The sequence below is a fragment of the Loxodonta africana genome, chromosome 4 (genome assembly GCF_030014295.1).
Source record: "Loxodonta africana isolate mLoxAfr1 chromosome 4, mLoxAfr1.hap2, whole genome shotgun sequence".
NCBI classification, from domain to species: Eukaryota; Metazoa; Chordata; class Mammalia; order Proboscidea; family Elephantidae; genus Loxodonta; species Loxodonta africana.
In genome coordinates, this window is record NC_087345.1 from 175,514,046 (window position 1) to 175,529,101 (window position 15,056).

The 15,056-nt window shown below is 44.3% G+C and overlaps 1 protein-coding gene across 1 annotated transcript in view; it reads right to left on the reverse strand.

Moving 5' to 3' along the window:
- Positions 1-1,887: 1,887 nt before the first annotated feature.
- Positions 1,888-15,056, reverse strand: part of VIPR2 (vasoactive intestinal peptide receptor 2) — a 250,891-nt gene continuing 237,722 nt past the window's right edge. The window contains exons 8-13 of the mRNA XM_064285058.1: positions 14,589-14,649; positions 12,500-12,569; positions 11,762-11,853; positions 7,453-7,582; positions 7,335-7,376; positions 1,888-5,583 (exon numbers count right to left, since the gene is read on the reverse strand). Coding sequence (XP_064141128.1) covers positions 5,410-5,583; positions 7,335-7,376; positions 7,453-7,582; positions 11,762-11,853; positions 12,500-12,569; positions 14,589-14,649 — 569 coding nt within the window. The 3' untranslated portion in view covers positions 1,888-5,409. The remainder of the gene's footprint in view (positions 5,584-7,334; positions 7,377-7,452; positions 7,583-11,761; positions 11,854-12,499; positions 12,570-14,588; positions 14,650-15,056) is intronic.

Genomic DNA, 15,056 nt, shown 5'->3' on the forward strand with positions numbered 1-15,056 from the left:
TTGCGTAAACATAGAGGGAAATATTGGGCCTATTGATCATTAATTTTTATCTCTAAAGGAGAGGGGGAGGAGATGGCAGAAGGATGGAATTCAGAGAGGTTTTTCACTTTCTAGGTAATATTAGCCTATAATATGTGCACTATTATAACTCCTTATGTCTGTGTGGGGGCACTGGTGGTTTAGTGGTAGAATTCTTGCCTTCCATGTGGGAGACCCAGGTTCAATTCCTTGGCCAACGCACTCATGCATAGCAACCACTCATCTGTCAGGGGAGGCTTGCGCGTTGCTATGATGCTGACACAAGTTTCAGTGGAGCGTCCAGACTAAGATGGACAAGAAGAAAGGGTTGGTCATCTACTTCTGGAAGTCAGCCAATGAAAACCCTGTGGATCACAATGGTCCAATCCACACCTGATCATCATCATGGCAATGGTGCAGGATCTGGCAGTGTTTCATTCCATTGTGCATGGGGACACCATGAGTTGGAGGCAACTAACAATTATTTCTGTAACCTGAATAAAATGGCCATTTTAAAAACGGCCATTCTTGATAAGAAAAGAATTCACAAGCTATTTTTATTACAGGGAGAAGACAGCACCTTCTTTACAGCTGGGGCTTCCACACCTTTGGTCCTACTCTCAAGTATTATCTCTTCAACCTTTCTGGAAATATTCCTACCCTCAGCAAGTCTGCACTAAGCCCCCTTCTAGAATCAAACAGAAACAAAGTACTGATTACTAAAAGGACTGGGAACCAGGTGGCTGTGGCCCCCGCTTCTCTTTCTTAACCACTTACTTGGCCCTTATTAAATTCACCAGAATCTGGTCCTTCTCAACTCATTTCTAAGTTTTGTTTCTTGAGAATCTGACTTTTAGCTGTGTGCTGTATTTTCTTGTCAATGAAGCAGTTTGTTGAGCATGGAGTTTATTAGAGATAGATTTTATCTGACCGCAGCATATACGTAGCGCGCGTACACACGCATGCGTGCGCGCACACGTCGTCAACCCCACTCTTATTTTGGAGGTTTTCAGGTTCTGCAAGCACATGGGGGGTTGGGGTGCAGTTAGGAGGAGGGGGAAGCTAAATGTGCAGGGGCTCCTCCCCACAGGGCTGTTACCTGAGGTCTATGCAAGGCACAGCAGGGGAACCCATCATGAACACCACCAACTGATCGTTTTCAATGACCATGTTCTGGCAGAGGGCAGCTGAGTGTCTGAAGGAAAGTTGGTGTTTTCTAATTTCTGCAAAGGTGCCATGTGGGCCAGGAGGAAGTAGTCCTGCTCATTCCTCTGTCCTCCCCCGCTCCACCCCAACCAGATCAAGCTCTGCTTTAGATGTGGGTAAGGTTTCATACTGTGGATTGCCAGAAAAGCCTACAAATCAGTCTTAGAAGAAATACAACCAGATTCTCCTCAGAAGCGAAGATGGTGAGACTTCGGCTCATTTACTTTGGACACGTAATCAGGAAAGGCAATCTCTACAAAAGGTCATCACTGGCAAAGCAGAGGGTTAACAAGGGGCCCTTACTAAAATGCAAATGCCCTGTTATTATTACCTTGCTCCACGAGATGGATTAACACGATGGCCTCAACAATGGGATCAAATATATCGCTGCTCTTGGAGATGGCGCAGGACCAGGTAATGTTTGCTTTTTAATACATAAGGTCACTGTTATGGACTGGATTCTGCCCCCCAAAATGTGTGTCAACTTTGCTAGACCATGATGCCCAGTGTTGTGTGGTCCACAGTTTTGTGATCTGATATGATTATTCTATGTGTTGTAAATCCTAACCTCTATGATGTTAATAGGCAGGATTAGAGGCAGTTATGTTAATGAGGCAGGACTCACTCTGCAGGATTAGGTTGTATTTTGAGTCAATCTCTTTTGAGATATAAAAGAAAATCAAGCAGAGAGGAAGGGGACCTCATTACCACCAAGCAAGAAGAGTCAGGAGTGCATATGACCTTTGGACCCAGGGTCCCTGTGCTAAGAAGCTCCTAAAACAGGGAAAGATTGATGACAAGGGCCTTTCCCAGTGACAGAGAAAGCCTTCCCCTGGAGCTGGCACTCTGAATTCCAATTTCCAGCCTCCTAAACTGTGAGAGAATAAACTTCTGTTTGTTAAAGCTACCACTTGAGGTATTTGTTATAACAGCACTAGATAACTAAGACAGTCACCATAAGTCGGAGCTGACTCAACAGCAGCTAACAAGATTTCACTGGATTACAACTGTACCAGCAGAAGAAGTCTGAGGAACGCCCTCTGTTTCAGATCTCTGGGTTTGCTGCTCAGAGTGAATTCTTACTCAGTTTACAGATATGAAATTAGGTTTTATTGAAAGTATTTACACAGGTCATTGCTCACTGCATGGTGGAGTTTGCTACATCTGACATTCCATACACATTTACACACATTTTAAAACAACACAGACCACTATTTGACCACCCACTCCTTTACTGACTAGTCAAGTCTATTAGTGAATATTCATTTTACAACCTCCCTTTCTCCCTTTACCAGGCAAGATAAAAGAGCTCCTGGCCCTGTTTGGCCTTGCACATATTTAACTGAGGAGAATTTTACTGAGCTCTGCCTCCCCATGTCTCTCCAACCATATCCTGGATCAGGACTCCCCACTGCCCTGTACCTCGGCACACCCTGCTATCATTTGTTACCAGAGTAGCACCTTAAGGTTTACATAACGCTTTTAGTTATGGAATATTATTGTTCCCTCAAAAAACCCTCTGAGTGGGCAGGGCACTTCTATCCTTTAAGTAGGAGAGGCTGAAGCTCAGGAGGTGAAGTGGTTTGCCCAAGATTACACAGGACAGAAGGCAGCTGAGAGGAGAACAAACACTTGGGTTTTCTAACTCCAAAAGTCCAGCTGCTGCAGAATTGACTCCAACTCATGGCAATCCCATGTATGTCAGAGTAGAACTGTGCTCATAGGGTTTTCAGGGGCTGATGTTTTGGATATAGACTGCCAGGCCTTTCTGCAGAGGCACCTCTGGGTGGACTTGAACTTTCAACCTTCTGGTTAGCAGCTGAGTGTGCTAACCATTTGCAACACCTAGGGACTGACGCCAAGTCCACTTTCCTCTCACTTCACATCACAGCCCCTGTCAGTTGCCCTTTATCAGGGTGGCACCAAGAGAACATGGAAGCCCCTGTGGCTGGGCCATTTGAGCCTCCTTGACCCCCATATTTTCTGGCCAGGCTGCTGACATGATACCAGTTGCCTAAGCAAGCTTCTGCAGCCATAGGAAAGCAGTGAGCTAGAAAGTTTTCTAAGTCTTTTAACAACCTGCCGACCCCCACCAGTGACTTCAGGAAAACTTGGGGCCCACTCTCTGGTTGGTTCAGGCAAAAGTTCAAGGAGAATCCCATTATGGCAGAATAATGAATCCCATTATGACATCCAATGCTAGGTAACGAGGCCAGGCTGTGACCAAGGGACTGTGCCAGGGCAGCCGTATTGTGCTGGTTATAGCAAATTTTATTAAATAGAAAGCCTGGGTTATCAGTGGCTGAAGTTAGTCTCCGGAGACATTGCTGTTTTGCTATCATAAAATTCCCTTTGTCCAGTCTTATTTTACTGGGGAATGTGAGTTTTACTACCCCAAGTAACAATGACAGGATGGCTGGCAGCCTTTTAAGTATGTAGACTTCCTGACCCAAGTCTTGCCTGCCCACTGCCCACCAGGTCTGACACACTCAGTGCCAGCCATCCTGATAACTAGCCTCTGTAAACTGGTCAGGGTCTATCACGCCACAAATGCCATAAGAAAAAGACTTTATAGCACCATAACAGGTTTCAGGAGACTAGGAGAAAGGCCTGGTGACCTACTTTGGAAATCAGCCAACAAAAACTCTATGGATCACAAAGGTCCAATCTGCAACTGATCATGGGGATGAAGCAGGACCAGGCAACGATTCCTTCCATTGTGCACGGGGTTTCCACGAACTGGGGGCCGATTCCACAGCAGCTAACAAAGTACCATTTGGGCTGTTAGGGAGGCTTAACTGGAAAGGGATTTGGGCACAGGAAACAGACTATCTTGTTCAACATCACCTGGACACCTTTCTAGTATTTTCCTCCTCTCTCCTCCCACCCTTCCAATTTATCTTCTGTTGCCATGTTGGTGATTCCTCCTAGACATATCTCTCTAAATCTGCAAGTAATCAAGGAACTAAAAGCTAGGACTGCTATCTGCCAGTACTGGATATGAGCTCTCGAAATATATTTTGTTAAAATAATTCTCTATTTAAATAGGAAAAGCGCTCCGGTGTTGCACCACCAGGGCTCCTGCTTGGTTATGGTGCCTGAACTGACCGATAAGGCATCTGTTCATTGGCTCAGGGGCCCTTACTAAAATGCGAATGCCCTGTTATTGTTACCTTGCTATTATGAATTGAGGAGGCCCTGAGTGGTGCAAACAGTTAACTTGCTCAGTTGCAAACTGAAAGGACGGCTCTCCTTCTGATTTTGCCTGGCTCACCCTCGCTTGGAGTTTACTTGGATCTATCGGCATGGTTTCATGAAATTCCTAACCCAGATTCTATGTAATCATCCTGCAGAGAAGAGGAACGCCCTTTCAGGGCTGGGAAAGAGGGACAAGGCTAACTGGTGTGTATCTGGCTCCAGCAGGGTGATTATGCCTAAAGGAAGTCTGCCTTTCTCTTTCTGTGACCTCAGGGCCCAGAGTCCCTGGGTGGTACAAATGGTTAATGTGCTCAGCTGCTAATCAAAAGTCTGGAGGCTTGAGTCTACCCAGAGGTGCCTCAGAAGAAAGACCTGGTGATCTACTTCCAAAAAATCAGCCACTGAAAACCCTACGGAGCACAGTTCTACCGTGACACACAGAAGCGACTCCCTGGTGCCTAGTGCTTTTATCTCAGGACCCAGTGCCTCTGCCCACAGAGTTTTGCTTTTTACTAACAGGAGAGCAAGTTTTGTGAGAGGTGGCACTGAGGTTAGAAAAGTCTCTCGTTTTTTTCCTTTGGCAGTTGTTGGGTCACAAACAGTGGGCCATTATACTTTGTTTTGATGTTTCGGTGACCAACTCGTTCTCCCCTCTTCTTGAAAATGTGGCCCGCAACACGGCTGAACGTGTCTTAAACGCCTTATAAACAAAATTACTTAAATGCTGGAGTTTAACAATTATTAGCATTTAAATCCAAGTAAATTACAAGGTAACTCAAGAGTCCACAGATGGGATTAAATTAACCATCAGCTCTACTAAGTCGAGAGAGCACAGATTTACCGCACTAGCTCATTCCTAACATGTGGAGTAGGAAAAAAGCAAACGCACACTGCACGTTTTAGGGAAAACCCACCAAATTTAGCTGCAAACACTTTTACATAGTCTTCCATTGAGTTTGTTGGCAAATGCGGACAGGTGGGTGCTGGCTAGATGACCGAGGTCTCAGTCTGCAAGAAGGACTGGGCGCGAGAATTCCGGTGGAACTGCAGGACACTCTCCGAGCCGTTTCGAGAGATGGAAGAGCTGTGGAGTCTGTAATCCCGGATCATGGACTGGCCTGCGCATAAGCTTCGCCATTTTCTTTTCAGCTCACACTGCACCTGGGGACGTAAGGGAGACAGAGTAAAAGCAACGCTGCAAGTGGGGACATCAGACAATTGTGCAAGCTTGAAAGTGTGAACTCAAGGTGCCCTCTAGAGAAAACACCACCAGTGAACACACCATTTGTTTCCCCTTCTGTCCGTTACTGGGAATAGAGGGTAGCACTGACCTCTCTCTACATGCCAGTCTGAGGGGGAGAGGCAAAGAGAGATTTGGGGAAGAGGGTAAGGGAGCAGGACTAGAAAGACTTCCAGGAGCCTCACCAGTCAACGTGTTAAGATGATATAATTTAAGACTGAGATACTAGTTTACAAAGATCTTCCATGTCATAAGACATTGGCTATATACAAGAATTACTGGTAGTTTTTTTTTTAATTTATATTTTCAGAGAAGAATTTCCATAGAAACTGGAGGTGGATGATAGTGCTTTGGATAAAAAAAAAGTTGGTTTCAGTTACTTTCTTGCCACTGGTTAAAGCAAGGAATAGTCACCATAAAGTTTGGAACGAATGAGGAGAGGTAGGCACAGGAGCTGCTCCTACCATTGTGAGATAGGAGAAGAGAGTAAGGAACAGCAGGCTGGTTTAGCTTTATCCCAGCCAGGCTAGTGGGGAAAGAAAAAGCTACTACTGGCAGAACGGAGGGTGGGAGGGAAGAATAAAAGATTTAAAGCCAGCATTAGGAGACAAAATACATGTAGAGTCCCCTGCAAACAAGGACTTCACAGTAGCTGAGGTGTGGGAGGGGTGTTTGGGAGTAGGGGCTACTTGAGTGTGTGAATGTAGGGTGGACATCCCAGCCCAGAGCCACATCCCACAATCCAAGCCTCAGACAGGGTCACAAGGTTCCCTGCCACATGTCTGGGATCTCCAGCTGACTTCTCCACCTCCCAGAATCTGGGAATAAAGCAGGAGAAGTGATTTTTAAATAGCACCCAGGTGGTGAGTTTTCTGGGCTCGAAATTTCCAGTTAGTGATGTTGGCCTGGGAATGGCATCTGAGACTCCACAGAAAAAAGCTGAGGAAAGATAACTTCAGTAAAAGCATTTCATACTGATGAAAGGGAGAGAAAATCAAATTGCCAGGCAAGGTTCACAAATGGGAGGAGTCAATGAGGTCTCAGCGATGCAGCCTTGGAAAGGGTGACCAAAACTCAGATAAAGTGATGGCTATAGTCGGCCTGTTTTTTTTAAATATGGAAAATGAGTAAAATTTGGAGCATTCTGATTATAAAGTAGGAGTCATAAAACTATCTTAGGGACTCAACTTACTTCTTGAAGTCTCTGGGTATTGTGAGTCTACAGAGAAGGGTATGCCGTCAGCACTTTCTAACCCCATTCTCAGCCTACACCACCTCCCAAATTTCTATAAATCACACTCGTGGGTCAGGAAGCAAGACAGTGACCATCAAGAGTGTCAGGAACATTTCTGATTACCTCGTAGAAGAACTTTCTTGAAAGGGTTCTACAGAACCAATGGGCAATAGATGTCGCATGGCATGGAGAGAAAAAGAGATCAAGGGTTTGTAAACCGTGCAAAAAGTTGTGCTCAGATGGTTGCAAGAAACGTGATGCCTGGGCAGGGAGGCTGGGCCACAGAGAGTATGGCTCATGTCTTGAACGTGGGTCTGGCGGAAGACAGGGGCTCTCTTTGATGCCAATGATGCCAGCTTATGGGGTTAGACATTTTAGGAAATATCTCACACATTGAAATATCTGTACTTCGTTTTCGAGGAATGACAAAGGACTTACTTCAGTGTTCAGGAAACAGTAGAGTACTGCCACAACCAGACCCTGCAAACAAGAGAGGTCATCAGACAAGGCAGAGCCAGTCCCGGGGGGAGGACAAGCCACCTCTTCACAGACATACCTGGAAGGATCCCAGGCACAACTCAAACAGGATCTGATACTTGGAGGAAATGCCAATAGGAAAAACAGCAAACACCATATAGTGAACCCCAAACAATGGGATGAGCAGCAGCGTGGACTTGGCCAGTCTCCTACACCAGAAGAAAGAGGATATTGAGCTTCACTAATAAACCACAGCTGATTTTATGCATGAATTACTGCTATCAATTTCATTTTAAGAAGTTGAATGAATTGTTGTACGTACAGGGCTAGGATTTACTCTGTCTTTGTATGTTACTGTGAGACCCCAGCTTTGCAGGGCTCTGGTTCTCTGAGCCTCATTTCCCTCTAGAATTTTAAGCAATAATCTACCCTCCCCCATTATGGTCAGAATGTGCAGCTGTGATGATAAAAATGATTTTGCCTCATAAAGCTCTTATGAGAAATCCTGAAGAAGACACTAAAGCCTACGTTGCTACTAGTGGGTCCCAATGTCCCACCTGTAATAGTTTTTAACAGTTCAGACCGATCACCAGCACTTAACGGTCAGAGGCAAATTTTAATTTCAGGTTAAAAAAAAACTGGCTCATAAAAAAGCACAGGTGAAATCCCATTAGAACAAACACTACCAAGAAGTGTTCTTTAAAGCTTGGCTATTTATAGGTCCTGGCAGACAACCCAGGAAAACATTCCTTTGTTGACCTAGTTATAAATGAATTCTACAGAATCAGGTAAACGACACTGAATGTAATTTCTATGTCCATCAAAGAATTATTACCTTCCCTAGTAAAACAGATTTTCTGCTCATTGCATTGTGTTGAAAATAAAATAGCTGAACCAAATCTTACCTTCATCATAGCTGTATTTACTGTTCTTTCCTTCTCCTGCCTCTACCAAGCAAACAGCCTTCAGTTTGCATGACTGCCACCTGCACCATCACCGTGCTCTAAACCTGTGGCTCTCACATTTTAGCAGCATCAGAATCACTTGGTTAACACACAAATTGCTGGGACCACCCAGGTCTGAGTGGGGGATGGGCTCAGAATTTGCATTTCTATCAAGTTCCCAGATGCTGCTGTCTGGGGATCACACTTTGAGACCAACAGCTTGGCTGTTAACCAAAAGGTCAGCAGTTGGAATTCACCAGCTGCTCTTTGGAAGCCCTATGGGGCAGCTCTACTCTGTCCTATGGGGTCGCTATGAGTTGGAATGGACTCAATGGCAAAGGGTTTATCTGACCCCTGCTTCTGCGATAGAGCCTGTGGACTAGCAGCAACAGCAACACTGGGGAGCTCGTCAGGCATGCAGAACCTGGAGGTCCACCCAGATCCACTGAATCAGAGTCTACCATGTAATCAGAACCTTAGGATGGGAGTACAGGTTTGAGGAGCACTGTTCTAAGCCACCGAAATAAAAATCCAGGTAAGTTCTCAAACTGTTCAAACACAGAGTCCTCCAAAAATGTATGAGTTGAGGGGTAGCAGCGGTGGATGCTCCACTCCTCCCACCTTCTCTCCTTAGTTGTCTCCCTCAACACCTTAAAAAATCACTAATTTATTTTTGAGGCACCTGCCTCAAATGTAGCATTCAGAGCCTGGGAATGTAAATTCTACAAATGGGTTCATTTATTCCAAACTCTCTCAAAACAAAACAGATGATGTTCTGTGCATTCATAATAAGTAGCATTTGCCCCACAACTCACAACCTGCACAGGCCCCAGAAGTTCCAACCGTTCTCCTGCCAGACGTGAGCAGAAGCCTGCAGCAGCCTGTATTATCCACGAAGGCTTGGGTATAGGCAAACACACTGTTGCCCATTTGCAAATCTGCACATTTAACGTTATAAGCCGCCATCGGCTGATGCGTTAAACACTTCTGTGCTAGGTCAGCCTGGGGAAGAAAAGCTGTGGTTCTGTAAAGAGCTGTGGCCTTAAGATAAATAATCAGCGAGAGCACCTGCTTACACCTCCATTGTTCACACATCAGAAGTCTGCTGTTATACTCGTCTCTATAAAAGAGGTTGTAGTGAGGCCAATTTCCTCTCAGACCCCAACCACACAGGGTTTGTTACTTCCGTCAGAAGATGGTTATATGTAAAAGATCTAAGACATGACCCAGAGAGCAGCTTTACAGAGATGTCTGCTTTTTTTGTTACCTTGGAAAAAGACCAGATTCTATTATCCCCACTTAATTTCGTTTCCAAAATAAAGGCACCCATCTCTAAGATCTACTTAACTAACACATCCAAAGAACCAAAAGAAAGGTCAGCAGAGAAGTTAAACAAGATTTACAGAAAATCAAAAGTTTGTTTTGAAGGGCAACCAGCAACCACGACCGATGTCATCCTCTCTTCCCTTACAGCCGCAGAGGCGTGGCGGCAGGTTTCAGGAACTGGCCTGGCTTCTTACTTGAGCAGTCAAAATGTTACATGGTCGGGCTGACTACTACAGAGAGTCCCCGACCTAGGACACATTTGTGTCATGACGAACCCGCTCTTACGGTCGTCTTTTTTTTTTGCGGGGCCGGGGGGGAGATATATCTTATCGTTAGTATCATGTACTACATACAGTGTTGCATTGGGTAACTTGCTGATGTTATCATTCTCAGATGTAACATTTCCAACCCCCAAAGACAAAGGTCAAATTTAAAAGATACTGACATTAAAAGGCAACAAAAATGATAACTTAAAAAAAAAAAAGGGATTCTACTTATGTCAGAACTTACGATGCAGTCATCAGAATGAACCCTGTCATAAATCGGAGACTACCAGTACTTTATTGTTTTTTTGCTTTGTAATGAAACCCATCTCTAGGTCTGCGTTTCTGTACAGCCTCCTCTTAATGGAATTTATACACCACAGTAGAACCATCAGATTTATCTGTTTATCAACATGTTTCATAATAGTTACTAGTGCCAGGCACTAAATGCCTTTCAAATATTAACTCTTAATCCCCCTAACAATCCCATTGAAATTATTATTCCCATTTTACAGATGACAAAACTGAGGCAAAGAGAGGTTAAGTCACTTCTTCCAGGCCAGAGGCTCATATGCTAACCCAAGTATTTGGGCTCCATGGCCCTTGCCCTTGACCACTGCATTATGCTGCCTGTCCAAAACCATCCCCTGCCTTTTCTAAAGGAGGGAGAGAAGGAAACAGCTTAGTCTAACCAACAGGATCACAAGGAATCCTCAAAGTGATGCCGAAAGGCTACATCGACCCCTTTTCCGAGTAAGGACGCTGGATAACTTGCCCAAGGTCACACAGCCTGTAGTGTGGCTTCAATCCTAACTCTAGTCTGTCTGAACTGAAGCTCCCACTGGGCTGGAATGATCACTTCCATACTAACCTACTGTTTCCTTTATATCTGAGTTGTACATTTTATATTTTTCTTTATAAATTCTTTATAGGCATTTATAGAATCTTTAAATTTCTTTAAAGATCCCTCAGATCATTAATTAGCTGAAGGATCCTGGTAATTTACTTAACACCTGTGCTTCTCTTTCCTGATGAGTGGTATGGTAACAACTACTTTCATTTAATCACCCAGTCAGTACTTGCTGGTGGTAAAATGGTACGCACTTTTAAGACAGACACAACCACAGTCTGATGAGAAAGACAGAATTAAACATAAAATAAAACAATGTGTGACCAAGGAGAAAAAGGCAGATTACATGACAGGAGAGTGAGCAAAACACTAAAATAACAAACACATTTACTAAGAAGAATACTCAAATGGCCAATAAATAAAAGGTGCTCAACTTTAATAATCATCAGAGAAATGCTACGTCATTGTGGACTAGACAGTCTTTTGAACTTCAGGTACATGTAAAATGTATGTAAATTAGTGATAGTATACTCCTGGGACTAAACGAGAAAAAAGTAGGCCATTTTACAAGGACCACAATCCCCCATCCCTGAAGTAACTGTAATTCTGAAGATTCTTCCTGGCAAATAAAGGTCACCATTCATTTTGCTCTTCATATATGCATTTAGGTCTTCCTTAAAATCAGGTGCTTTCAGTTTCTAGGCCATCCGAAGTTTGGCGAAGGAGGGCTCTGTGACACCAAAGTGGTATCATAACCCTTCGCTAAATGCATTAAAAAAACAGAAACAAAAACCAAACCCATTGTTGTTGATTCTGACTTACAGTGGCCCTATAGGACAGAGTAGAACTGCCTCATAGGGTTTCCAAGGCTGTAATCTTTACAGAAGCAGACTGCCAAATCTTTCTCCCTCAGAATGGCTGGTGGGTTTGAACCACTGACCTTTTAGTTAGCAGGCAAGAACTTAACCACTTGGCCACCAGGGCTCCTGGTAAACACATACTCACTTATATTGTGACTGATCGTTGCCGCCGACATCTGGTGATGTTAACTTCTGCAGTAAAATTCTTACAATACTAATGAAAAGGACAAAGTTAACCTGCACAAAAAGAGACAACACATTTGTGCCTAATTTTCCCCTCCAGTGAGCTAGGAAACTTCCCCAGGGTGGGTCATGTGGCAGTGGATTCTGCCGGGTGGGCCCCAAATCCTTCTCCCCCAGGCCTTGGGACTGACTCCAGGCCCTGTCCATTACAGAAAGGCACCAGCACTGTCAAGGGCTTGGTCTCCTCTGTAAGCTGGAGCTGGGCATCCTTCTCCAGCCCCATATTTTACAACTTTAGGTTGCAACATCATGAGTAAATCACTTTTGAAATGTGGAACGAGAAAACAGAAATCCAGTTTAGGCCTCCAATCAAGCATACTTGGTCAACCTGACTTTGACTCCCGGTGAGGTTCTTTCTAACAGAACACAGACTCTCCTCCTTTTTGATCTGCATGGTCTCCTGCCCCCCTCAAATGTTCCTTCTGCCCTGAAGGAGGCATCAAGTAACCAAGGCGCACTGAGTGTATATAAAGGATGGAGTTCAGACCGCCGGGGGCAGCAGTCAAGCTTCTATGAGGTTCTTCTCTCAAAAGACTGAATAGAATGGGCTTACAAATATTTAATAAAGGAAAATGGGCTTGTTCTCTGCCCAAGTGTACGACTCAATGGATAACTCATGTTTCAAGCAGAAATTACTTACTATAATAGAAATTAAAATTGGTATTCGTATAACCCACCAGGGAACACTGTGGTCGTTTGTATCCCAGCAACTATTAAAAAGAGAGAGGGGAAATCATGTTACCACTGATTTCATCTAGCAAACAAAATACATGAAGGTAAGTGTGCTGCCTGTGGATTTATCAGTGACACTGTGCTTGCAAAACAAAACCTCCCCTCATCTACCAGGGCATAAGCCATTTCATTTGGTTTTGTTATATTATGCCTTCTGACCTCCCTACTTATTCCACTCTAAGAGGAGGATTATATTGCATTTAGAGATCTTCAAACAGTCTGCTCCCAGTAGGTGATTTTGTTTAGTTTTATTCTTCTCAACATGACAGCTGAAGAGAGCGAAACCAAAGCGTAACCCAGAAGCCAGGAAGAAGGGGCAAGTTACATTTCATAATTCAGTGTGTCTCAACTTGGACGGAATCCTGGGTAGTGCAAATGATTAATCCAACAGGCTGCTAACCAAATGGAACTTCAAGTCCACCCAGACGTGCCTCGGAAGAAGGCTTGGTGATCTACTTCCAAAAACTCTGCCATTAAAAACTGTACGGAACACAGTCCTACTCTGGTACACATGGGGTCACCATAAATCTGAGGGGACTTGATGGCAATGTTTTCTTTTTTGGTTAACTTGGATGTTGGTACAGCTCAGGTTTATGCTGGCTCCAGTTGCCATTACATGTGAAGGATTTTTCATGAAAATAGAATGTTTCCCCCACCTCCCAAATGGTTTGTGTCTGTATCTCGAATGAAGGTTTAAACAATGTCCTTAGAATAACTTAGGCAGGTGCAGCTAGGAAGGTTTGGTTTAGCAATGTATTTCTTTTTTTTTGATTTTAGCTTCTTGGTTGTCTTCACTAGGAAGCTGTAATAGACTATTTGTTAACCAAAACCCAAAACCAAACCCACTGCCGTCGAGTCGATTCTGACTCATAGCGACCCTATAGGACAGACTAAAACTGCCCCATAGGGTTTCCAAGGACCGCCTGGTAGATTCAAACTGCTGACCTTTTGGTTAGGAGCCGTAGCTCTTAACCACTGGGCCACCGGGTCTCCACTGTAAAATACTCCAATTATTCACCACCCTCCCCTTGCAATGTGACTGTAGCTCCTACCATGAGGAGGTGGAGTCTATCTTCTCATTCTCTGAATCTTCACTGGTTTTGGCAATAGAATGTGGAGGAAGAGCGAGTTTGGGGCCCACTGTCTTGGGAACCCACACAGGCTCCCGGTGAAGCCTGTCGGAGGCTGAGAGAGTGCGTGGAGCAGAGGGAAGCCTTCCCAGCTAATGCTTTCCTAGACCAGACAGGCTCCCTACAGCTGACCCCAGATGCATGAGTGGGCCTGGCTGAGGCCAGAAGGACCACTATGTGAGTCTGGCCTCAGCTGCCAATAGGCAGAATCACACAGTAAATAAACTGTGATTATTTTAAGCCACCAGATTTTGGGGTGGTTTGTTACTCAGTAATAGATGACTGACATACCCCGAGATCACTTTATGGGGACTGGGCTATAGCACAAGGTTCGTTCGACCTGGCACCGCTAGTGCTTGTGCTTGGGGCCACCACCTGGCTCACTGTCTACAAAGAGTGGAGGGGCTTCAGGTCTGCTCCAGTGGTATTCTATACTGAAGAAGTTCGTGATAAAAAACAAATCTCTTAGGTAAACATACTCCAGCTTGCCACTTACACCTGATCTTTAACAGGATGCCTTCTTGAACACTTTGTTCCAGGCAAACAACACATTTTGTTTTGTTTTCTCTAGTGAACATTGTTCTTCCCTCCTTGGATGCTTCCTCCCCAATTAGACCTATTTCCGTTCCCAGGTCTCCATGAATCTTCCTCCAAATACTTCCACCCCAAATGATTCCTCCAGCCTATGAGTTTCAACATCTTTCCTTCTCATTTTGTTCAAGTGCCGCTAATGTCGGCTGGAATTGCTTGTCTTTTCAGCTACAGGATAAGTTTATCTCTATCTTCTGAAGGACTTAATATTGGTAAGTACTGAATTAGTACTGCTTGATCTCATTCGAAAAGAAAAGGCATGGGTATGACACTTACCCTGTGTCTTCTAAAAAGAGCCTGGTGATAGTCCACACCATTATGCAGACAGTGGGGATGCCTGCAAAGAGATGTCCTGTTATACACAAACCCTGTGCTAAACTGGAATAGGTTAACTTGGAACAAATATGCACCCTTCTTAACCAGAATTGTCCAGGACAATGGCTTTTTGATTAAAAGATTAAGTGGAAACTCTTGTTTAGTCACAGTTCCTGTTGCTGTCAAGTCGATTCCAACTCATAGTGACCCTATAGACAGAGCAGAACTGCCCTATAGGGTTTCCAAGCAGCAGCTGGTGGATTCTAAGTCTTCCTAAACATATACAAGTTCATATTTATGCCTTATTAAGCAGCAAAGGTAATTAAATATGTATTTGATAGCTGAGATGCTGACAAGGGCCTGAGAAGCATCATTCTGTATGTTAATGCTGTCACTGAAGACCATGGAGGTAAATGGGTTGAGAAGAGA